At 39.6% G+C, this 25,243-nt stretch overlaps 2 protein-coding genes, 1 long non-coding RNA gene, 1 other non-coding gene and 2 pseudogenes across 4 annotated transcripts; 1 reads left to right on the plus strand and 5 right to left on the minus strand.

Annotated features, from left to right (window-relative positions):
• Positions 1 to 351: 351 nt before the first annotated feature.
• On the minus strand, positions 352 to 2,724 carry LOC148700062 (uncharacterized). Its single transcript, XR_015973200.2, has 3 exons — positions 2,405 to 2,724; positions 1,320 to 1,419; positions 352 to 492 (listed from the first exon to the last, which is right to left on the minus strand). It is a non-coding gene; the product is annotated as an uncharacterized LOC148700062 (long non-coding RNA).
• A 283-nt stretch (positions 2,725 to 3,007) lies between these two features.
• Positions 3,008 to 3,880, plus strand: LOC120107133 (putative germin-like protein 2-1). The gene is made up of 2 exons (XM_039120303.3): positions 3,008 to 3,160; positions 3,241 to 3,880. Exons 1-2 carry the CDS (start codon positions 3,049 to 3,051, stop codon positions 3,795 to 3,797), a joined length of 669 nt encoding a protein of 222 aa, XP_038976231.3. The 5' UTR covers positions 3,008 to 3,048; the 3' UTR covers positions 3,798 to 3,880.
• Positions 3,881 to 6,330: 2,450 nt separating this feature from the next.
• LOC149751357 (rust resistance kinase Lr10-like) lies at positions 6,331 to 8,800 on the minus strand (annotated as a pseudogene).
• Positions 8,801 to 10,700: 1,900 nt separating this feature from the next.
• Positions 10,701 to 11,705, minus strand: LOC148700063 (PR5-like receptor kinase pseudogene; annotated as a pseudogene).
• Positions 11,706 to 11,829: 124 nt separating this feature from the next.
• LOC103699648 (uncharacterized) lies at positions 11,830 to 15,770 on the minus strand. The gene is made up of 3 exons (XM_088711047.2): positions 14,962 to 15,770; positions 14,200 to 14,256; positions 11,830 to 12,279 (listed from the first exon to the last, which is right to left on the minus strand). The coding sequence occupies exons 1-3, from the start codon at positions 15,752 to 15,754 to the stop codon at positions 12,212 to 12,214; spliced, it is 918 nt and encodes a 305-aa protein (XP_088567173.2). The 5' UTR covers positions 15,755 to 15,770; the 3' UTR covers positions 11,830 to 12,211.
• Positions 15,771 to 21,941: 6,171 nt separating this feature from the next.
• On the minus strand, positions 21,942 to 22,047 carry LOC120109440 (small nucleolar RNA R71). The gene has a single exon (XR_005509070.2). It is a non-coding gene; the product is annotated as a small nucleolar RNA R71 (small nucleolar RNA).
• Between the last annotated feature and the right edge of the window lie 3,196 nt (positions 22,048 to 25,243).

Below are 25,243 nucleotides of genomic sequence, written 5' to 3' on the forward strand. Positions count from 1 at the left end.
AAAACTACTTGATTAAGCCCTTGAATTTGCTCCATGTCTAATTAGAAATATTGTTGTTCCTCACGTATGAATTTCACCACATAAGAGCATGGCTAGAAAGCTTGTGGTGAGCGAAATCTACTTTCTAGATATTGGAGTATCTATAGATAGTAAAGTAAATCTCTAACTAGTGCAACCAATTATCTAGCTTTTCTATATCGACAGTTCCATTATGGAGATGTCACGCCCCGAACCCATCACCCAGGTCCGGCACGGGACCGGCCGCATGAGCCCTAGAGCAATGCCCTAAAGATCATGCAAGGCCTAAGATAAACAACAATTCCAATAAATCCATAATTAATGTATTCAAACTAAACCAACTAAAATGTACTGATTTATTACATAATTCCAAATATCCATAAATAAAAGATAAGCTGCTATCTATCAAGCAGTCAGACTCCATGCTGATTTCATTTCTCGTCCCACCCGTCAGATCCTACGAATTCAGTGCCTCTGAAAAAAAATGTAAGTGTAGTATGAGCTTTTCCAGCCCAGTAAGAATCCCAACAGCCACACCAGTAAAAATCATAAAATAATCAATACATCAAATATATGTCATTTCATCATTTCAAAAGGCTCAACAAATAACAAATATATACACAAACCATTTTGTATACATAAATCCCTTTTTCACATTTCGAGATTCATTCACGTAATACCATGATTCCCAAGTCTTCAGACTTTTTACTTCTGGCGTTGGACTAACCAAGTTCATGACCCAGTCCAAGACTGCACAAATCCTACGCATAAGCTCGTGGCAGCTATCCCACGCGTAAGCCCGTGGAGGCTATCCTACGCATAAGCTCGTAGAGGCTATCCCACGCGTAAGCCGTGGAGGCTATCCTACGCATAAGCTCGTAGAGGCTATCCCACGCGTAAGCCCGTGGAGGCTATCCCACGCATTAGCTCGTGGCAGCTATCCTACGCATAAGCTCGTAGAGGCTATCTCATGACAAGGTTAGTCCAACCCACATTACATGTCTAGTTTTACATGTTTAATCACATTTCAATCCCGTCACATATTTTCATAAATTCTCAAAAATATGTTATTTCTTCCCAAATGAATTTATCTCAATATTTTCATTATAAACACAATGCACGCCTCAAAGGTTTCGTATCAGCTCATAAAACAATAACAACATAATTATGAAAATATGTTGATATAAATTCGCCTCATAGATATCGCATCAACTCATAAAACAATAACAACATAATTATGAAATAAATCCAACGATAAATCAAATATATGTATAGAAGTGCTCAGATGTAGGAATTCTTACAGAAATTGTAGACTGATTCAATCACGGATCCGAATCACAACCTACTCACTGGGGTGCTGAGTCCCCTGATCAAAATCTTCTGGCACCGCTGACTCTTCTCCTACAACATCAATTATATTTCACAAACTAAATTATTCAATATTTAAATATTCTAAACCATAATTCACATCTACTATGGGGTCCATCACCAAATCCCCAAGCATCTCAATCCCTCCAAATCTAGGGCAGTCAGGGTGGCCCGACTCCCACCCTTGTACTACCAGCCTATATCGTCGCCAGCCGTGGCCGCAGCCATGCCGCGACGATGATCGGTTCCGGTGAAGAGACCAAAAAAAAAAAGAAAGATCTCTCTCTCTTCATGGTTGGGAGTCCATCTCCCTCTCTCACATCTCTTTGGTCCAAGGGCAATAGCCATGGTGGTTGTGCCCTCTCCTTCCCCAACCCAACAACACCACTGGCCGAACCATCGCCGGCTGCCACTGTTGCAGTCGCCGGCGATGGTGGCCGGACAAGGGGAAGAGAGAAGAAGAGATCTCCTCTTCTATCTCTTCTTCTTCTTCCTCCCAAGAACATGCATGATTTCCTCCCCCTTCTCCAATCTCGACAGGACTTCTCTCCTCCCTTCCCCCTTCCTCTTTCATCCACAGAAGAACCACTCTTCCCCTCCTCCAAACATCCACCGGAAGCCCTCCTAACAGTGGCTCGGCCCCCACTCGACAGCAACCCCCGTGGCCCACGACCGTCGCCGCCGTCACCACCAGTGGCCTGCTGCCGTCGCTGCCGCCGACGTGAGGAAAAGGGGAAAGGAAGAAGATGGAGTCACGAGGAAGAAGACCTCGGATCCATCACTTCCCTTCTCCAATAAACCCTAAAAATCCCTCTCTGACCTCCTACAGTCCCGACCGACCCACAATACCATGGATCTCGGCCCATCCCGGCGGCCGACAGCGGCCAAAAATCCGGAGGAGAGGAGCCGAAACAGGGGTACCCTGTTTCGGATCCTTCGGTGATTTCATCGGCCATAACCCCACCAACTTGACCCAAAAATCTAGCAAATGAAATGCAAGGGAAGGAGCCATGCTTACCTTGGTCCGATGGGTGTTCCGGCGACCTTTCTGGCGAGAAATCGGAGGAGGAAATCCGTGAGCAAACACGCACGGGTCCAAGATCTCTTCACCGATTTGTTTGGATCTTCTTGAAGGAGGAAGGCTTTTCCGGCTTTCTCCAGGGCCGGCCAGCTCTTGGTCGCCTCTCCCGACGACCGGCCTCCCCTCACGCCGCTGCCTTCCCCCCCTTGCAACCCCTCTTCCACGATCGTGCCTAGGGCACGATCATAAAAGGGAGACGGGCCAGGTATTTTCGGGCCGGCCCGTTAACCCTTTTCCCTTTTTTTTTTTTTTTTTTTTTGGGTTTTCACAGGAGATCTCAATTCGAAGTTCAACTTTAGTGGGTTGAAAAGAGAGATTTTTCATACCTATAGGTTGCTCATCGTCCTCGCTAGATAATGGATCTTCATCTTCAAATGCAGAAGATAGTAGATGTACTTACAATTGACATCATAGAGGTGTGGGGCACTATGTGAAATTGGAGAGTAAACTGATCCGCTCCGTGCCTTCATACCTAACCTCATGGAGTCTTCTACTGCGTTATTAGAGCACGACTAGTTCCATGTCCTAGTCTATATAAACTGATCTGCTCCGTGCCTCCTTTAATTTCCTAGAGGAAAGAGATGGCATGCCATATCCTCCTCTTTGCTCTCCTTGCCCTGGCTTCGTCTCATGTGATGGCCTCCGATCCCAGCCAACTTCAAGACTTTTGCGTTGCTGACCTCAAGTCCCCTGGTAATTACTCTTCACTCTTATCATTAATTGGTTAATTTCACCGTAATCCTTAGTTGCTTAGCTTCTTCCTTTGGATGCAGTCCTTGTGAATGGTTTTGTTTGCAAGCCACCAATGCACGTGACAGCGGACGACTTCTTCTTCTCCGGCCTCGATATGCCCGGCAACACGTCGAACCAGCTTGGGTCCAAGGTGACGCAGGTGAATGTGAACCAAATTGCAGGGCTCAACACCCTCGGCATCTCCTTGGCTCGAATAGACTATGCACCTTATGGTCTCAACCCACCACACACCCATCCCCGGGCCACCGAGATCCTTACAGCGTTAGAAGGCATGCTCTATGTCGGCTTTGTCACATCCAACACCAACAACGGCAACCTTCTCTTCACTAAGATGCTCAAGAAGGGTGATGTCTTTGTGTTTCCCGAAGGTCTAATCCATTTCCAATTCAACTACGGTCCAACGCCTGCCGTGGCCGTTGCAGCCCTAAGCAGCCAGAACCCTGGGGTGATCACTATAGCCAATGCAGTCTTTGGATCAAACCCACCCATCTCTGATGCGGTTTTGGCCAAGGCCTTCCAAGTGGGCAAGGATACGATCAAGTATCTCCCGGCTCAGTTCTGGGTGGATAACAACTAGTGAAGAAGGCCACAAACGGCGTAGTGCAAGTGTTAGCACATATGGTTCATGATCATCATGTGAATGTGGTTAAATAAGTATGAGTTTCCTCGATCATTTAGCACACCCGCTGTTTAAGAGGTGTTCATTTGTTGGTGTATGCGTACTGAATTCTATATAATTGAGCTTCATAAGGTTTTGAAATTATGCTTTCTTATTATACAATTTTTTTATACAAATGAATTGTTTCTTTTGAAATTTTTCTATAAATAAATAATCGGGCCCTATCAAAAGTGTAGAGCCCAGACCCATTATCTTGAAAAGACCACCCATCTCTCAAGTCTGCCAATGCATCAATTGTTCTCTCTTGCTCTGTTTGCTCGCTGGCAGGCTTGTTAGGTTTTTGCTCCAACCTTCAATGATGGCTGCTTCCAACAGATCCCAGGGGGGCATTTTTACTTCTGCAATACATCCTCGACAGTTGTCAACTCGGTTGCATCTTAAAGTGATTAATCCTGCGTTAAGTGATAGCTCCAGTGATGGAGGATTGAGCAAGGGAGTTGCTGGGTGCTGCTTTACTTTGACTTCGTTGTCTCTTTTAGTCGACTGTATCTTGATGCCGGACATCTGTAATCAAGAACTAGTATCTATTTTCTGCCTCTTACTGGGAGTGTAGCTAGTTGTTCCTGTGTCACTATATTTGAAAGGAAGCAGGTTGTGTGCTTCTTTCCTAGACTTTCTCCCAATAAAGAATGACATAAATTAATGCAACATAATTTAGGACACCATATGATGTTCCAGTTGTTTGAACTCCAAGATCCAGTTTGATTTATTTACCATTATTTCAAGCTTAAGTTCAAATCGGTGTTTAGAAAGGGATATTTGATCAGCTTGATAATACAAATTAAGCTAAAATCAACTCGAGGCTAGCTAAGCTATGTTCAACCACGAATAAAAGCTGAATCCTAATTTCGAGCTTGGCTTAAGTTTTATGGCTTGATTTGGAGCTAAATTAATATTCAATAAATCTAAAGAATAAGAAGTATACCAATAAATATATTCGATCCTTATGGACCAAAACCTGATCGAGATGAGTCCATTTTTGACTCGATTAACAATTAATTTTGAGCCTATTTTACTAGTTCAAAGTTGATATATTTAGCTTCAAACCAAGCTTGACGCAAGATCTTCTCTAATATAGCCCAAGCCAAATGCTGACGACATGCTTAGTTCATTTGAAGCCCCTAATATGAGTACACCTATGTATTATTCAATTTAAATAAAATTGATAAAAATTGACAACTAAAACCCAATTGCATTTTCTCTAAGTAAAGATGCATATGAGAGATAAGAATTTCTTTTTAAATAACTTCTCAATCATAAAGCTTTAAGGAGATTGAAAAATGACAAGATGCTTCAAGTTTCTTGCTTGAAATGATTTTTGTCAGCGTCTTGCCCCTATTTCCTAGAACAACAAAATTAAGAAAGTGATTGGTAGCAAGACAAAAATATACCTTAACATTGTGAAGTGCAAAGTGGCGAGCCTCCCTTCCTACAATCTTGGGTCCTCACATACTCTCTCCATTCATGTCCCGACGTCCTCGTCGGGCTAAGGGTTCAAATCCATTCAAATTTAATCACAAGCATCATGATCGGCCCGTGGTCAACTCCAATTGATCTGTGCTGCAATGTCCCTTAGTTCACATAGGTTATGAGTCGGATCTGCTCTAATACTATTTGTACCAACCCAGGACCTCACCTAAAAATGCTAGTCGGAAGATATTATTTGGGTTTCTTGGTCTTGTATAAGTACCCAAGATCTCTTCGGCGAATAACCGATGTGGGACTAAACACATGCCTATATGGGTCCTTATAACTCTCCTTGAAGCAACACAAATTTTGGAACTTTTGGATGGCTACTCTAATTTGGGTTGCTTCCTATGCATGCTAGGTATTGGGAGAATTCTGGTGTGTTTTCTTGCCAAGATGTACTTTTTACTTTCTTAGGAAAGGAGGCTTGATCTGCCCCTTCTACACACACCACTGCTCAATGTCAATAGCTCTCAAGTAACCATCCCAAAAAATCTTATACACCATACTTTTTTCAATTGTAGGAGATACATCGGATACAATAGATTTTTTGTTGGAAATTTTTTTTGTAGGCAACTTATTACGTATCATCATCTAAATTAACCTTTTATCTAATTTATAGGACCAATAAATTAGAAAAGGTTGTTAGAGAAATGTATTGTCGATGGCTTTTTGTGGGACCATTAACAAATAATTTGATTGGAAAAAATCTTTTTTAGATTTTTTGCGATTGGTTCAGGATTAGAAGCAAGTCAATCTAACAAATTCACTTTTGACCTATGCTCCTTTGGAATCCCAAAAGGTTAATAAAAACTAATATACGTAATCTAAAAGAGCTTTTGTTAAATAAATCATAATTTGTTCCTTGATTTCACCAAATACGAAAATAAAATATAAAACTATTGAAGGTTGAAAGTTTTATTAGTCCTTTGGAGCCACATCTCGAAATCTTTGTTTGATATAGGGAACAAGTGGATAACTGCAGCACCAAGGTCAACATACCTATTATACATTCAGATTTTTTTAAGTCTGCTCTAACAAGTGACTGCCAATATTATTTCATGAGAATGATTTGTACCATGAGGGCGAAGATAATACTAGTAAGGGTGGATTTTGCAAGTCTAAAATCCTTCCTTCTAAAATATCTATAATCTTATTCATCGAGGGTTGATCTGTTAGCTTTGTTTGAATGCACCACAAACCAACTAGAATCATCCTTCTTACAATCTCTTCTTTCACTTTGGTCATGGCCCTAAAGGATTTCAAATTCCCATCCAAGTTGAGATGGTTATAAGTCTATTATGGGAGGTAGATCTCATTGGTGACGTCTACTTGAACTTGTACATTCCCTCATCTCCCAACCATTTCAAGCACTATCATCCCACAAAAATAAACCGCAGATTTGCTAGATACACCTCCAAAATTCTTCAAAAGACTTTAGAAGCAATGTACCCTACAGTCCATTGATCTTCCCCCATTGATATGATGTACACGGAATATTCAAAAATTTTAATAAAGTTATTCTTGGCTTGTCATGGACGAGAATTAATTAAACGCAAAGAGACCAAAAATTGGAATTAGCACCTTAGATGGTTTTGTGGGAGTATGGTCATGACTAATGAGTATACACATCATTTGGAGGTAAATCACAGTTCATCTTAGATGGTTCACTAGTGAGCTCTATCAATATATAAGATTTGAAGCATTGTCATGGGAGTATGGTCTGTAGATCAAAGAAGAAAGAAGCCACCAGGATTAAAAGTGAAAAAAAAATATTTTGATTTTTAGATTAACTTGAAAATCATTTTTTTTTTCCTGACATGGTGGTGTACATCGCAAAGATTAACATGAGTTTCTTTGCGCGGGAGATGTGATATTTGTTCAGTTTTAAATCCAGTAAGGAGCGATATGTAGATCAAACAACTTTTTGAGAAAATTGCTGATATGAAGAAAATTATTTACCCTTTGGATTTTTGATGAAATTCCCTCTTGATTCTTAATAGAAAGATATCACAAATCCCATTAAAAGTGCCACTGAATGGTATTTCAAGAGGTTGATATGTAGGCCGACCTGGTTTAATTCTGTGACACAAAAAATCTAATGCTTTAATTTCTTTTTTGATAGGGATTATTCACGCTTTAGTAATATGCAAAATAATACACACCCACACCCACACTTTAGATTCTTTGTCCATGTTAACTTTTTCATCAGAATTTTGGCAAAATATTCAGTACTTTTTAATTTTTGAATCTTCGTTTTTAATTAAGATAAACCAGAACTCCGAATTTTTGGCCTTTGTGTCAGAAAAAAGAAATAATTTGTGAAGTACTATATATATATATATATATATATATATATATATATATATATATATATATATATATATATATGGGCCCAACGTGGCTCCACATCTAGTTTAGAGGGTGTGGTTCTAGGTTCTGCCAGTCTAGTTTGTATGCACCACAAGATCCAATGTGGAAAATAGGTTTCACTAGATTTGTCTGGATGAACTGCAACATTCTTCCACCAACCATTTCAAGAAGCATCATCCCATAGCTATATTCATCAGACATGATGGCTTGTCCAAAGTTCAGCATCCAGTCCTCAGGAGAAATGTACTCTATATATGGTCCCTCGGGCACCCAACCTCGACAAGACCTATTCTTCTAAGAGGGATAAGTTGGCGAGCCCGAAATCGGATATATATTCTAGGGGAGAAGTCTAGGTCTAGTAGTATGTTACGCAGCGTAACGTCGAAATGAAAAGTTCCAAAGTTACAGTCATGGTAGAGATAATCTAAGCCTCGAACATTGCAATCTCCAATAGCTTCTCCTATTTGAGAATGGGTCCTGTCTGTCTCTTGGTATAAATAAATTTTTCGAGTGAACCATTAATCATGAACTTATAGGTAAGATTTCTGTGGGAACCCAATAAACAAAAGGCTACCAAGCTAACAATGTTGACATGGTAAGGAAATCCAATGCTAATAACCTCATTAAAAAATTACTTGCCGCTGCCTTCAGAATTATTCAAGACCTTCACTGCTAAGCTTTCTCTTTTTATCGCCATCCTAACCGCCTTGTCCTAGTTTATTACTGATGGAAGAGGTCACCTTGGTCCGAAACTCTGAAAAAGAATCGAGCTTTCGATCTTTCCTTGACCCACCTCTTCCCACATAAGACTAAAGATGCCACTGTTCTAGGGGGCAAGAACATAGCAAAAGGCGGCACGCTAGTAGAAAGGTTCCAATAGCACGTCCAGTAGCGGAGTTAACGTATGTTACCTACTGCTAGACATGTATCTCTAAGTATGATGAATTAAGCTCAGTTTGGAACTTTGCTGCTTTATTTACTTGCTTTTAGATTATAACTTTATAGTTAAATTCTGATATGGAAGCCGGAATTAGTAGCTAAATAGACAATTGAGCTAACTAGACTGCCATTATAACATTCAAGCTTAACTAGAATATGGGCTTTTATTCGGCCCCATTAATTTTTTCGTTCAACTAAGCGAGGGCCAGGCCCAGAGGCTTCCTACCATTTCGGCTTGGGGGTTTAAGGCCAAAAACCCAAGCCCGGGCCTATTCTTCTTATTTTTGGAACACTCAGATTGGTCTTCAATCTTCATCTACACAGAAGAATGTGAAGTTAGCAGGCTGGTCCTCATCTATTCGTCAATATTATACATGGTAGTTTTTCACCTTTGTATGACCCTAGGCTCGGAAAGGATAGCACAAACCCTTCTACCTTTAGGGTAACAGGTAAAGTTATGTGGAATAAGTCCCTAGCACATATGGAGCACTGTAACTGAACCCAGATTGATCAAGCCATGGTGTGATCAAACTTGTTTTGAAACTAATTTGGAACTAAAACTCCAAGATCAAGCTTGATTGATTTACCATTATTTCAAGCTGAATTCAAGCTTAAGTTTAAATCAAGCTTTAGAAAGGCATATTTGATCAGCTTGATAATCCTTATTGAGCTAAAATCAACTTGAGATTACATAAAGCTTAGTTCAAACATGAATAAAAGTTGAATCATGATTTCAAGCTTGGTTTAAGTTTTAAGGTTTGGTTAGGAGCTAAATTAATATTCGCTTGATCTAAAGAATAAAAAGACTACCAATTAAATATATTCGATCCTTATTGAGCTAAGCCTATTTGAGATGGGTCAATGTTTAACTCGACTTCAAACTTATTTTGCGCCTATTTTACTGGTTCAAACTTGATTTGTTTAGCTTTAAATGAAGCTTGTTTCAATATCTTCACTACAGGAGCCTATCCCGAACATCGACATGCTTATTTCATTTGACAACCTAAGTATAAATACATCTATATCTTATTCAATTTAAATACATTTGTCGAAAGTTGACAATTACCAAAAATCTTGTACACTAGAATTTTCCCAATTATATGTGATACAGTATTCGACAAGCATCTTGTATAGATTTTTTGCCGATGGAAAGTTATATGGTATTGTCAAAAATTATTTTTGCAGACGACTTATTACATATCATCATCTAAATCAACCTCTTATCTAATTTATAGGACCAAACAATTAGAAAAAGTTGTTAGAAATTGTTTTGCCAAGGGATTTTTTGTGCACCATCAACAAATTTGACAAGAAAAACTACGGTTTTATTTGTAGTGATCGATTCTAGTTTAGAAGCAAGTCTCTTTTTTCTTTTTTCTTTTTTTTTGATGATAAGGGAGATAATAACTACGTGGCCTCTATTAAGGAATCGAAAAAAAGATATAATACATGATGAAGATGTTGTTACACCTAAGAGGGAGGTGCAGCAAAGAAAGGAGATTTACAACTTCAGAAAAACCAAAACAGAGTAAGTTTTACAATTTTTCACCAACTGAAGGAAGATAACCATCTTGACCTGTGAAAGGAATCAGGCAAAGAGATCCAAGGGGTCGAAAATCTGCCCGCACCCCCTAAGGGCTAAAAGTATCATCATTTGATGGTATAGATGACTAAGAATCCAATAACAGAGATGACTGAGAATCTTGTAATTTAGAAGCAATTCGATCCAACTAATCCATTAGTCATAACCTATGCTCCTTCAAATTTTCAAAATGTACAATAAAAGCTAATATATATAATTTAGAAATGCTTTTGTTAAGAAAATCTTAAACTTTTAAGTCCCTAATTTTCTCCTCGATTTTCCTAAATATGAAAGTAAAATATAAATATGTTGAAGGTTCAAATATTTATGACGCCTTCAGCACCACATCTCAAAATTTTTGTCCGAAATAGAAAATAAGTGGATGCCTATAGTACCATGGTCAATACACCTATTATACATTCAAATCTTTTAAGTATATTCTAATAAGTGGTGGCTACTGATACTATTTCATGAGAATGATTTGTCTGAGAATGCTTCGCTGATCTTGAGGGTGAAGACAAAACTGGCATGGGTGGAATTTGCAAATCTATAATCCTTCCTTCTAACATATCTAGAACCTTCCTCATTGAGGGCCGATCTGTTGGCTTAGTCTGGATGCACCATAAACCAACTAGAATCATCCTTCTAGCAATCACTTCTTCCACTTTGTTCATTGCCCTAAAAGTTATCATCTTTCCATCCAAGTTGAGATTCTTGTAAATCCAATGTGGGAAGTAGATCTCACTGGTGTTGTCTGGTTGAACTTCAACATTTCTTCTTCCCCCAACCATTTCGAGCACTACCATCCCATAACTATAAACATCGGATTTGCTAGAGACCCCTCCAAAATTTTTCAAGAACACCTCAGGGGCAATGTACCCTACAGTCCCTCGAGCTTGGACCATTGATATGATACTATCCGCCGAGCGGCACAATTTAGCTAGCCCAAAATCAGATATATTTGGATGAAAATCTTCATCTAGTAGTATGTTATGTGGCTTAATGTCAAAATGTAGAATTCCAATGTTGCAGCCATGGTGGAGATACTCTAAGCCTCGTGCAATGCCAGTTGCAATCTCCAATAGCTTCTCCCATTCCAGACTTGGTATTGTTTGTTTCTTAGTGTAGATGAACTTTTCAAGCGATCCATTGGCCATGAACTCATATATCAGAATTCTTGTAGACCCTTCCAAGCAAAAGCCTAGTAAGCTCACAATATTGACATGGTAAGTGCAACCAATGCTGATAACTTCGCTCAGGAATTCCTTGCCGGTGCCTTTAGAACTATTCAAGACCTTAACTGCTACCAGACGACCATTATCAAGCTTTCCTTTGTACACGCCACCATAACCACCCTGACCTATCTTGTGATTGAACGAAGAGGTCATCTTCTCCACGTCGGAGTAGCTATAACTCGTTGGGGCCAAGTGCCCGAACTTCTCCATGAAGGCGTCTAGCTTTGAATCTTTCCTTGACCCGTTCTTCCCGGATAAGATTGAAATATTCAATTTTCCATAGCAATAGAGATAAAGCAAGAGGAGGAATACAAATAGGAAGATTCCTGCGGCCAAAAGTCCACCTGCAAAGTAATGATGGAGTTAGTGTTTGGGATGTATTACCACATTTGTTTTTAAAGTATCTAAGATGATTGAAGGTGTTTGAGATAGTCAAAATTCCACCTGCAAAGTTAAGATCTAAACTAGGCTACAAGAGCAAAGAGCAAAGTATGCATACTATTTATAACATTATTGAAAGATAAGTTCGAGAATCAATTAGGAGGTCCTAGTCACAGTTCTCACCAGTTGGTCATAGAAACATGTAAGTATTATTTGATCAGAAACTAAATTACAAGAACTAAGATCCTACTGCATTATCTTAGTGAAAATCTAGGATTTTGACATTTTATTGGAGTGTGCCCATCCGTTGGGCTTCCAAGAGAATGAAACGATACCTAGGATGCCACTTCAAGTTTGTTACCTATTATGATTCCTTTTTCTGGAAGTTTGGTCCCATTCTGCCCTGTAACATCAAAAAAAGTCAAAATTTAGCATAGAAGCCTTCTGAATTTTAATTATACAGCATGCAAGTCTTATAGAAACTTATCAGTTACATTGAACCTTAGCTATGCCATTTCTGACGCGATTATCGTACAAGTAAATGGTATATTAGAGATGAATATTGGTCTGACCCACCCCATAAATTTGAATTTGAGTTATAGTTGTGTAACAACCCAGGACCTCACCCAAAATGGCTAGCCGGAAGTTATTATTTGGGTTCCTTGATCCTGTATAAGTACCCAAGATCTACCCAGCGAATAACCGATGTGGGACTAAACACACGCCCGCACGGATCCTCACATACTCCCCCCATTCAAGCCCTGACGTCCTCGTCAGGCTAAGGGTTCAAATCCATTCAAATCTAATCATTAACACCACGATCGGTCCGTGGTCAACCCCAATGGATCCGTGTTGCAGTGTCCCCTAGTCCACATAAGTTATGGGCCGGGTCCACTCTGATACCATTTGTAACAACCCAGGACCTCACCCAAAATGGCTAGCCGGAAGTTATTATTTGGGTTCCTTGATCCTGTATAAGTACCCAAGATCTACCCAGCGAATAACCGATGTGGGACTAAACACACGCCCGCACGGATCCTCACAAGTTGAGCCAGTCTGGGGATGTATAAATAGGTCGTTCTGTATGATTATCTGATTCTAGTTGGGCTAGGCCTTGCTGTTTGGACTAGTTATGGTCCCTACCATCCTGTTTCCTTTCTGTCTCTCTCTGTTTTAAACTTGTTCCCCTCCTCTCGAATGCTTTTCTTGTTGCATTTCATTTATCAATGATATATGAGATGGCTTACAATTGTTTTGCTCAAAAAAAAAAAAAAAAAAAAAAAAAACTTTTACATCTGCTTTTACATATTTTTGATCACCGAGAGAGACTCAGCTCATGCAATACCATTCTCAAGGTTAATCGCTTGTGATCCACAAGATCCATAATTTATGCCTAAAACAGTAATTTTTATGAGCAGTGGTAAACTGATGCAGAAACCTAATAATGTCAGCTATACTTCAGCACATTATAATTCCTGAGCCGGCCAATTTTTATGTCTCATAATTCACCATTGTTCAGTTTCTAACTAAAGATTATCCTCAATACTATTTTGTAAATTAGTTGGGTGACCTTTTTTTAATTTTTTTTATAGAAAAAAAAGAGAGAGTAGATCACCTAAATTTTGTTGTAAAAAAATAATATATAAATTGATAAATATACATGATAAGGGAACTGAAAAAAAAATAGATTTTAGACTGGTTTTAGCTCCCAACAATTATATTCTTCAACTAGGTTGATAAGGCACAGAAATCTCTATCGATCAAATACCTATGAAGAGATATTTTTTTCTTTGTTCCAAACTTCAGAAAATCTGGAAGGTGATTCTAACCACATAAAATTGACCAATCATTTCATATTGCTTTTCGTAGCTACCGATAGTATTGAACCATGCTTGTTAAGAATGATTCTATGATGATTCTAACCACAAAAAAGTAATGATGGAGTTAGCATTTGGGATATATTACCAAATTCGATTTTAAAGTATCTAAGATGATTGAAGGTATTTGTGATAGTCAAAATTTGAGCCGCAAAGTTAAGATCTAACTAGGCTACAAGAGCAAAGAGCAAAGTATGCATGCTATTTATAACATTATTGAAAGATGAGTTCGAGAATCAATTAGGAGGTCCTAGTCACAGTTCTCACCTATTGGTCAATAGAAACATGTAAGTATTATTTGATCAGAAACTAAATCACAAGAACTAAGATCCTACTGCATTATCTTTGTTAAAATCTGGGATTATGACATTCTATTGGAGTGTTCCGATCCGTTCGGCTTCCAAGAGAATGAAACAATACCTAGGAGGCTACTTCAAGTTTGTTACCTAGTATGATTCCTTTTTCTGGAGGTTTGGTCCCATTCTGCTCAAAAACATCGTGCCCTGTAACATGATAAAAAGTCAAAATTTAGCATGGAAACTATCAGAATTTTAATTATAAAGCTTGCAAGTCTTATAGAAACTTATCAGTTACATTGAACCTTAGCTATGCCACTTCTGGCAGGATTATCGTACAAGTAAATGGTATATTAGAGATGAATATTGGTCTGACCCATCCCATAAATTTGAATTTGAGTTATAGTTGAGCCAGTCTTCGGATGTATAAATAGGTCCTTCTGTATGATTAGCTGATTCTAGTTGGGCTAGGCCTTGTTGTTTGGACTAGTTATGGTCCCCACCATCCAGTTTCCATTCTGTCTCTCTCTGTTTTAAATTTGTTCCCCTCCTCTTGTATGCTTTTCTTGTTGCATTTCATTTATCAATGATATATGAGATGGCTTACAATTGTTTTGCTCAAAAAAAGAAAAACACTAGTTAAGCATTGAAATAACTTGAACTACTCTTGGGTTATTCAAAAGCTAAGATTGGTGCGCCTAGGCTTACAAATGGATCAAATCAGGGCATAATCTTTTTATAAACAGGCTGGATCCAGTTGAACTTAATTTGATTTCCAACAGGTTAAATGAGTATCATATCTCAAACACATTACAGGCTCGACCTAACCCAAATATAGTGAGGGACCCATGCTGATGGCGGTTCACATGCGGTTTTGGAGACGGGAAGGAGCGGTAATTAAGCACTACCTACCTCTTTGAACCGGGCAGGTGTGAAGATAAGTAAAGTTATCTCGGCAAAGACACAAGACCATGTCATCCAGGAACGAGTCGTTCCTGCAGCGTCCACCAGATTGCATGCATCCGTCGCACCCTTTTCTTTCCTGTGGTGTCCAGGTCACCTCAAATCCCAGCTGCAGGGCCCCCTCAAGATCTTCCACAGTACTGTTGATATGTGGGTCCATACTCATGTAACTCATCTGATTCATAACAGCGTAGGAAACCGATGCGCATTCCGACTCGAAGAACCCGGGATCCATGGCAGTGTAATAGAATTGGCCAGCACTGCCGTCGGAGCATGGGAGCTTGTGGACACCATCGAAGTCCAGCACCCGAGATGAGCAATCGTAGAGCAATAAAACCTGTAGATTGTGCTCGGTGTAGCTGAAAAAAGGCTCAACATCCTGAAAGAGAGTAATCCCTGACGAATAACAGCATAAGCATTGGTCGGACAAGAAGTAATCATTATTGGCCATCAAAAGAGTTTGTTTCTCGTAATCGATGAAATTGATCCGATATTCAAGCGAGCCGATCTTCATACCAAGGCGATTTTGTGAACAAGTGATATGAGGAGAACATGATCCGTTGAGAGGGTCGAATCGCACGAAAGGATAACGGTCCTTCATAAACGGCCCTCCGCAATATACTTCGGAATCCTCGCAAAAGTGTCCTCCGTCAGCTTCCATTGCTCGCCAGCTGATGAAGGAAGCAGCTGAGAGGTAGAGGCTGTGGGCAAGCAAGAAGAGGAGGAGAAAATTCGAGAGCATTCTTGGTAAAACTCCAAATGCGAGCCCAAATACTGCTCGTAGCTGCTAGCTGTGCGCCAAGATGAAGTTCATATAGATCATCTTCGGCATATCGAGCAGCACGGCCGTTTTCGGCAATGACTTGGGAAAGGAGACAGGTCTTCGGCATTTGTATGGTTTCTGAGAAATTCAACGGTCGTTCCCTGGACTGTATATGGCCGCGTTCGTCTACTTGCTCTGGGGCTTGATTTGTCGCTGCCAATAATAGAGGGGACTTCGTGCACGTCCCTCCCGAAAATTGACGTTCAGGATGGAGGAAATGCGAAATAGTTAAAACGCTCGATGGGCAACAAAATAATTTGTTATGAATCATAAATTATTATTAATAAGTATATAAAGTAATGAAATATAAAATTCATTACACTATATTATTTAAATAGTATTTTTAACAAAAAAATCATGTTTCATTGTTAATTTTTAACATCAAATCTGCGGCACCAAATACTTACACTTCGACCTTTTGGTGGAAATCTTTTGATAACAATTTATAATCCTTTTACAAAGAAAAATTATTGCCGCAAGTACCACAAATTTCAGTGATGCTATTTTTTCATGAATTGATTATTAATTTTGACGATGACGCTAGAATCATTCCCAAATATATACTCATAGATACAAGAAATTTAAAAAATATTAGTGATAAATTAATTTTGCTACTAATATCTTTTATATTTGGTAACAAAATTATATTTCACCACTCTATTTTTTTAGCAAGAATAAAATCTTATCACTAAAAACTTATTTATTGGTAATGTATTCAATTTTGTCACATAATGTAGGTTATTTAGTAATAAAATAGTATTTTATCATGCATTTTTCAGCACATCAATTTATGACAAAAATTATTTTTATTGCTAATTATCTAATAATTAAACATATCTTTATTGGTATCATATATAGTTTTGTCATATAATACTAACTATTTAATGAGGAATTGGGTTTTATCACCTATACATCATTATCAAACTTTTATGACGAAATAGTTTTCATTGCAAATTATTTATATGATTTAGCGATGATAGTGTTTCATCAATAGATATAAATTTATTGGAAAAATATATAATTGATGCAGCACCAGTGCGGGGGAAGAGAAGAAGAAGGAAGAACAAGAGAAGGAGAAGGAAGAAGAGGTTGTAGAGACGCAGGAAGAATAGAGGAGGAGAGGAGGAGAGGAGAAGAAAGAACGTAGGGGAAAGAAAATTCCAAATCACTTCATTAACCCTAATCAACATAAAAGTTTCCTATAAATAGGGCCCAATAAGAACAATTAACATAAAACCCCCTTACACAAAAATAACTCCTAATAAGCCCACAAATAACACAAATAAGCCCTAAAATGCAAACAAGCCCAAAAATAAAATAATAAAATAAATATGCAAATAAACGGGTCTGACTCAATTCGGAGGCTCAGGATCATCTGGATGAAGGGCTCTGATGTCCCCATCAACTCCTCCCGGGTGAGAAAAACTCGACCCCGTCGAGTACAGCTCTGGCTGGCCGTCGTACTGCTCCAGAAGATCGGGGTTGAGGCGCTGCAACTGTGCTATGGAAATCCACGTCACATCAGACTTTTGTCGACCTTTCCACCGAACAAGGTAACATTGGTAACCACCGTTCCTGCTTGAAATAACCTGCTCATCCAATATATGTTCTATTTGTTCTCTGCGTGCATGAAATTTGGGAGGTGGTAGCTCAACAGCAGGTAATAGGTCAGGGTATCCAACATGGGCAGGTATGTCAATAAAGGGGTCAGAAGGCAGGAATATTATCTTTTTGTATGGGACTAAATCTTCAATATTAAATGTCGCACTAATCCCATAGTCATCAGGAAGATCCACAACATATGCATTCGAACTGATTTTCTTTAAGATTTTGAACGGTTCTGCACTACAAGTTTGCAATTTCTTAAACGTTTCCGAAGAAAGTCGTTCAAATCTAATTCTTATCATGACGTAATCTCTTTCACTTAACTCATTATAACGTCCGGTTAAATCAGCAAGGGATTTATATTTTAAGTTATTAAAGTGACTGCAATTGCTGATTTCTTGATGCAATGAATGTGGATGAGATGCAATTGATTGTGCAGACTCAAAGACTCTATACTGATGAGACATGAAAAATAGGTCTATGGGTTGCCTAGATTTGTAATCATGCACCACTTCAAACGGATTTATGCCTATGGACTTATGAACCGAACTATTATATGCAAACTCAACTGTCGGTAATATTAAATTCCAGGTCCTAGCATATGTCTTTGGGTTGAGCCTATGATGTGGAAGGTTGGGCAGAAATACTCCGGGAATTAGATCAATTGCGTGTTGGATATCACACATCGGAGAAAGTGCATCCGGAAGATCATCAGGGACTACATCATTAAACTCCTCTAGAAGGGAAACTACTATAGGGGAATGTTCAAGATTAGACTCCACACGGGTATCTTTAGCTACAAGTGCCAATTCAGGTGTCTGGCTCTCAATATCTGTCACTACCTCTTCCACAGTAGTGATGTGAAGTGGCTTGGTTGTATTTAGATCAATAGTCTTCCTTTGGAAATCATTTTGGACAAAGTCCAATTCTGTAGGTTCGTCTTCAAAGTCTTCTTCGTAGTCTTCTATATTTGGTTCATAGACTTCTTCGACATATTCGGCCTCTTGGTTCCTAACTTCTGGTTCAGTAATCGGGTAGATCTTAGTGGAACATTGGGGCGCTATGTGGCCGAAAAGTTGACACCTAGAGTATTGGGTTTGGTACCTAGGAGAGTGGGGAAGGACTACAGGTGGTGCGACCAAACCGATTTTAGGTTGGGCTGTAACAGGGGCTGGCGATTTAGGGGTCCTAGAATTTTGCACGAGCTCATGGATCTCTTGTTTGAATTCCTTGTATCCAGCCCGCATGGCAACAATCTGTTCCTTGATAGACCTCAAAATGTCGAAATTCATGGTAGCTACAGGGGTTTTAGGTTGACTGAGATAGTACTCCATATCACTACAGGTTGGCATGCAATGATGACACTGGGTGATGATATGAAATGCAGTGTCACTAATGAAACCCTAATAACTATGATGTAAGACCAAATTTGATGCAGGACAACCTACTAATGCAATCTATTATGATCTCAGAAATCAGCAAGTCTTCACAAAAATAACTTAAAATTTAAATGTTGCTGATTTTTACTTCGGTTATTCAGAATTAAGGATTAAGATTATTCAATTTAAGAAATTAGATTGCAATCAAGTAGTTCAGTTGTTCTGATCCTAAAGTAATTTGAGCGAATAATGTTGAGAAACGTCCTGTTGCTAGGGTGTGCTAATTTAATATCAAGATTTAATGAGTAATAGGATGGGTTCGAAAGTGAAAGGTTTAATGTTCTGAATTTTGACAGCAATATAAGTTTTCAAAATATGGCTATCATGCAAGAGAACCAGAACATAATTAAATGAACAAGCCAGAAAAAGTAGAAACCTATCACCTGTCGTGAAGTAGTCGACCAAAATCGTTTGCTCGTGGCTTCCCAAGTAGTGGAGACGATGACACAGTGCCGACACTCAGTGGGGGCTGATTACTGAATCCGAGCTGTTGAGTTGAAATGGACACTAAGAGGATGCTGCTGTGGGCCTGTAGTAGTTGTACAGTGTGCCATCCGCCGCCCGTTCCACCTCCCAGCAGCTGGAAATCAGCCATTTCCTCCAAGCATTCCAACCATCTCGAGCTTCACCCGAATTCATTCCAAGAAGAGATCCCATCGATTCCCAGCTCCAATCCCTGTGATTCAGCCTTCACCGCGATCCCAGCCAACTGCATTCAACGAGCCGGTAACCCAGCTCCTTCCGGATCGGCACCCGTTTCGAGCTCCATCCCCATCGTCGCCCGAGATCCAGCCATTCTCCCAGCATCACGCCCTCCTCCTCTCTCGGGATCCATCGCTGGTCTTCGGCGATCTATAAGAGGAAGATGAAGAAGAGGGGAGAAGGGGGGCTCGGTTTTGAAGAACAGAGGAGTCTCTGTTCGAGAGATGAAGAAATAAAAAATAAAAATAAAAAAAGAGAGAAGAGAGAGAGGCTGGGAGCGGAAGGGAGTGAAGAGCAATTTTTTTATGAAGATGGGAGGACTTCCGGCCACCATGAGCAGCTAAGCCTCGGTTTAGGAGTTTGATGAAGCCATAGAGGAGTATTCGTTTCATTTTTATTGATTTGAGTTTGTATTGTAAGATGGTTGCATGATGAAGAATTTATCAATTGATCTTATGATTTATCCAATTTATGTAAATCATTTATCTTGCATAAAATATTTTACATAGATTGATCTATTTCATCGAATCCAACACCTGTGGTTTGGAGGAGATATTCATGTGACATCGATTTCATGTTTAAATGATCAGATGCATCATGCTAGGTTAGACAGGTCATGCAGAGTAGATGGTTTGTGCTAGACTTAGATGATTCATGCTGGGAATTAGTTATAATTTTCTTTTGTGATTGCTTTGGCTTGTAGTCAGAAGCAATCAAGTCTTACATACAACTCAATCATTGAAAGCGTCACGGATATAAATCTATCGGTGGAATCTAGCCCTAAACACCTCTCTCCATAGATAATTCATACTACTACACCCATATTAATTCTTAGTTTTTATCATTTACTCTAGCTTATCCCCTTTGAAGTAATTATTTAATTAGGAAAAATAACTTGTCTCCAATCCCTATGGACCGACACCCGTAATCACTATCCTACAGGATACGTGCTATTGCGTGGTTTATTTTTGAACTTGAAAGAACCGATCAATTTTTGGCGCCGTTGCCGGGGATTGCTAGCATAGTTATTTTTCCTATCATTAAAAAAATTAATTAATTAAAAATTTTAAAAAATATATATATGTCTAAAATAAAATAAAAAAATTATTTTCTATTATTGTTACTTTTTTTTTCTCGTCTACTATTTTTTTTTTAAATTTTCTTTTGATCTTATTTGATCAGGAATCGAAGAAAAAATCTGGGATGATCAAAAAGAGAACTGCTGGAAAAGGAATGCTGTAGAGGTTTGCCAAAAAAAAAAATTAAATTGCTGGGAAAATTCTCTTTGGTAACCTTTAAACCTTTCTTATTTAAATTAAGTATTAGCTTGAAATTTTGTGGTGATTGTTTGATTTTAATTTCAGCAAAAGTGTGAATGCATGCCTGATACACATACACCAATTAATCTGTACTCAGTAAGGGCAATCACCCCAACAAGATAAGAGCCGGATTTCATCACCGGACTCTTGCCCAATTTAGGTGAACTCAATCTCACAGAGTGTCACTTTAATTAAAATCAATTAGACATTGGCCCCTAGGGACATTCGAGCTCAATAGGACGAAGATCACCGAAAGTTGCACCAATTTCGCTCTGTGGCTTAGTTGATGTCTAAGCAAGCTTTGTCCCTATAAGGGAGACAATTCATCTGTTCGAGGCAAGTGGGTTTTAAGTGGGACCTTTGCGAACGCATCGTGACCCCTCCACTTACCTGGGAGCTTACCTGATCAACTCGGTTCATTAGACCGGATTGGAGGCTTAGGTGCCCTCTTCAAACCAGTTAGGAGCTGTCTAGTGATTTTAGGATAAAGACTAGGATTGATATGCTTTTCTCTTTTATTGCATGCTTGATTGATCAAGTACTAGTGTATGCAAGGTAGTCGTTCTAGAGTACGAAACCTATTACCTTTTGACCCTGAAATAGAACGAACCCTTAGGAACATTCGAGCTAAGATCAAAACATTAGGATCATCCCCACCTCTTAAGATGGCTGAAGAACAACCCAAACTCCTGAGGGAGTACTTTACTCCCACTATTTACACTTCCCCATCTTGCATTCGATTACCTGAGGTAGCAGCTGTACAATATGAAATAAAGTCTAGTGTGATCTAAATGCTCCCATCTTTTTATGGGCTCACCAACGAAGACCCATACAAACATTTAGATGAATTTCTTGAGATTTGCACTACTGTCAAAATTCAGAACTTCACTGATGATGCCCTGAAACTTAGGTTATTCCCCTTCTCCCTTAAAGATAGAGCCAAACAATGGCTGAATTCTTTAGAAGCTAACTTGATTCATTTTTGGGATCAAATACAACAAGAATTCCTTAAAAAATACTTTTCCATAGGAAGAACGAACCAGTTTAGACGTGCCATTACAAGCTTCTCCCAAACTGAGGGAGAAGAATTTTATGAAACTTAGAAGAGATTTAGGGACCTAATCCGTAAATGCCCTCATCATCAAATACCTAAGTGGCAACTAGTGCAATATTTTTATGACGGATTGACAGAACGAAACCGTCAGATGATCGATGCTGCATGCGGGGGCACTTTTATGCTTCAAAATGAGCATGAAGCATGGCAATTATTTAAAAATCTTAATGAAAACTCCCTCCACCATGCTTCATGTTCTCGTCAAGCACCCCCGAGTTCTCAAAGAAAAGGGACCATTTGTGAAATAAGTCATTCTATGGACCTGTCTAGCAAGGTAGATGCATTGTCCCATAAGATTGACCAACTGATGATAGGTGGGCATTACATGAACTCTTCCCAAGCACAAGTGTGTACTATTTGTTCTAGCCCATCCCACCCTATTCATGAGTGCCCCTCAGCGCCCCAATTCTCCGAACTCGTGCAAGAACACATCAATGCTGCTCAAACACAGCCCAGACCGGGTAATGACCCATTTTCCAATACATATAACTCGGGATGGCGAAATCATCCAAACTTTTCTTGGAAGCAACAAGCTTCGAACATAGCCTAACCCTATTCCCAAAATTTTCAAAATTCTCAGAATTTTCAAACCCAACAAAATATTCATCCCTACCGTCCCTCGACTCAATTTCAACACACTTCTCCTCCACCCCAAAGAAACACAGCCTTTGAGGAGAAAGTGTTGAACGCCCTTCAAGGTTTGGAAACCATTACACAATTGGTGCACTCTCACACGCAATCAATCGCCAAGCTAGAATCCCAGATGGGGCAACTAGCTAATGCACTGAACAAGCGAGAGGAAGGAAAGCTTCCAAGCCAACCGCTAAGTAATCCTAGGGGACAATACATAGCTCAAGAAAATTAATTAAATGCTATTCATCATGAACAAGCCAATGCTTTGACTATCCTAAGGAGTGGACGTATAATTGATAATAAGATTGGGGAGGACAACAATAAGTGATGTCCCAAAGATTGATTCATAGATTGATTTTGATGATCACAAAACCTTGAAGTATAGATACTAATGTTTATGTTGCAAGGAGAAAGATATTTATTTTGCAAGGAACATAGCAAGTTGGAAGAACACAAGAAGGCCTCCAAAGCTCTCAAGTTGGAAGAAAGCTACAATTTATTGGCCCAAGCTTAAAGTTCAAAGGATTCAAATTGGAGGAGTAAAATCAAAAGAAAAATTCAAAAGAACAGTCTTCGAGTCGACTCCAGTGGAATTCGAGTCGACTCCGGAGAAGTATGAGTCGACTCCGGAGAAGTATGAGTCGACTCCTAGGAGTCACAGGCAGAAAAGTCAGAGAGCAGTTTTCGGGTCTGAGATTCGAGTCAACTCCAGTGGAACGCGAGTCGACTCCGATGGTTGGTAGGTCGACTCCAAAGAAAGCAAGAGTCGACTCTCAGCGGAACACAAGAAAAAAGTCAGAGAGCATTTTTGGGACTCTGAGATTCGAGTCGACTCCCGCAGTACACGAGTCGACTCCGAGACTGAGCGACCATCAACAGACAGAAGACCATGTTACTGCCTCTGAGATTCGAGTCGACTCCCAGATAGTTCGAGTCGACTCCAAGGCAGCGCGACCCCAAAAATGCAGAGGATCAGTTTTCGGGCTCTGAGAGCCGAGTCGACTCCAAGAGAATCCGAGTCGACTCGAGGAAGAAAATCAGAAAGTATGTCCTCTGGATTCATGGGATGAGCCGACTCTGAAGATGCCTAGTCAGCTCCAGATGTTGGCGAGTCGACTCCGGGTTAAGTCGAGTCGACTCCCAGTCAAGGCATGCACTTTAATTCAAATTTGGAACAGTAGCCGAGTCGTCTCCAGTAAAGCACGAGCCGACTCCTGCAACAGGCGAGTCGACTCCTGATCGAGCGAGTCGACTCCGATCCCAACGGTAACATTGTCAGGAAATGCAGACTGTGTCCAACGGCTCTTTTTCTTATCTCTAACGGCTATATTCTTGTTTCCACGCCATCTAAAGCTATAAAAACAAGAAGAGAGCTAGGGAAGAACTCATGGAAGTGGGAGAGATCATCTAGGAAAGAGATCTCAAAGAGATTACAAAGGAAATCTTCCATAAGCATAAAAGGGCCATCCAAAACGAAATAGAGAGAAGAAGAGCATCCAAGTGAATCCGAAAGCTTCCTCTCCATCCGTGTGCTGCCTCGGGGATCCTCTACTTCATGCCAAATCAGAGGAGGATCAAGTAAAGAAGAAGCCGAGCTCCTCCATCTTCAAAACTCGTTTGAGGGCTTCTCTTTACTCTATTTGTTTATATTGTCATATTTGCTTGTTTAAGAAGCTTTGATTTGTTTTTATTCTTTGTTTTAATATCTTGTAACTTGATTCAATCAAGGAATTGAATCAAGGGGTTAAAGGTTTGTTGGTAAGCCAAAGGGAAAACCAACGGTGTAAGGTTTGTTGGTGAGCCAAAGGGAAAACCAACGGGGTTTAGGTTTGTTGGTGAGCCGAGGGTAAAACCAACGTGTAAGGGTTTGATTGTGATTCCGGGAAAACAATCGGGGAGGTTCTAGTCGGTGAGACGGGGAAAACCGACCGAGTTCGTTGTGCGCTCGTAAAACAACAAGTTGGGTTGTGAGCTTGTAAAACAACCGGCTGTAATCGGTAGGATTATAGTGAAATTCCCAAGAGGTCTTGGGGAGTGGATGTAGGTGCTGGGGTGCACCGAACCACTATATATCTTTGTGTTTGTGATGCCTTATCTCTTGTATTTCATGCCTTCCATTCATGCTTGATTGTGTAATATCTCTAGCTTTGTTTTCTATAGAGTTATACGTGATTTGCTTAGCTTCCACTCCATTCTTACCATACACATAGATTAAGATTGATCATACAACTATAAGGCAATTTTAGATCAATTGCACCCTAAAGCCATAATATAATTGCTCTAGCTTAATCTTCCACTACTTTACTTGTAATTGTCTAGAGCTTAAGTAAATAACATCCTATTATTCTGCTGCAGTCTATTCAAAGTAAAAATTAGGAAACATAATTTTTAGAAAACCCAATTCACCCCCCCTCTTGGGTTGTCACCTTGGGCAACAAGTGGTATCAGAGCAGGTGCTCAAATATTATTTGTAGTCTTAACCGACTAGAGCCAAAGATCATGACAACTCAAATAGATAGTTTTCTAGGAGAAGGACAATCAATTGATACACCTCCACTATTTAATGGCATAAACTATACACATTGGAAAATACGCA

The sequence above is a fragment of the Phoenix dactylifera genome, chromosome 14 (genome assembly GCF_051530095.1).
Source record: "Phoenix dactylifera cultivar Ajwa chromosome 14, Ajwa_hap1_PhDact_Kaust_v1.1, whole genome shotgun sequence".
NCBI classification, from domain to species: domain Eukaryota; kingdom Viridiplantae; phylum Streptophyta; class Magnoliopsida; order Arecales; family Arecaceae; genus Phoenix; species Phoenix dactylifera.

What these genes read in the sequence shown, in the direction of transcription:
- LOC103699648 (XM_088711047.2), bottom strand. Translation starts at nt 15,754, where the DNA reads ATGCTCTCGAATTTTCTCCTCCTCTTCTTGCTTGCCCACAGCCTCTAC. An exon ending in CACCTGCCCGGTTCAAAGAG is followed by an intron (nt 14,257 to 14,961) that starts GTAGGTAGTGCT and finishes ATCATGTTACAG; the next exon opens with GGCACGATGTTTTTGAGCAG. An exon ending in AGAAAAAGGAATCATACTAG is followed by an intron (nt 12,280 to 14,199) that starts GTAACAAACTTG and finishes TTGATGTTACAG; the next exon opens with GGCAGAATGGGACCAAACTT.
- LOC120107133 (XM_039120303.3), top strand. Translation starts at nt 3,049, where the DNA reads ATGGCATGCCATATCCTCCTCTTTGCTCTCCTTGCCCTGGCTTCGTCT. An exon ending in TGCTGACCTCAAGTCCCCTG is followed by an intron (nt 3,161 to 3,240) that starts GTAATTACTCTT and finishes CTTTGGATGCAG; the next exon opens with TCCTTGTGAATGGTTTTGTT.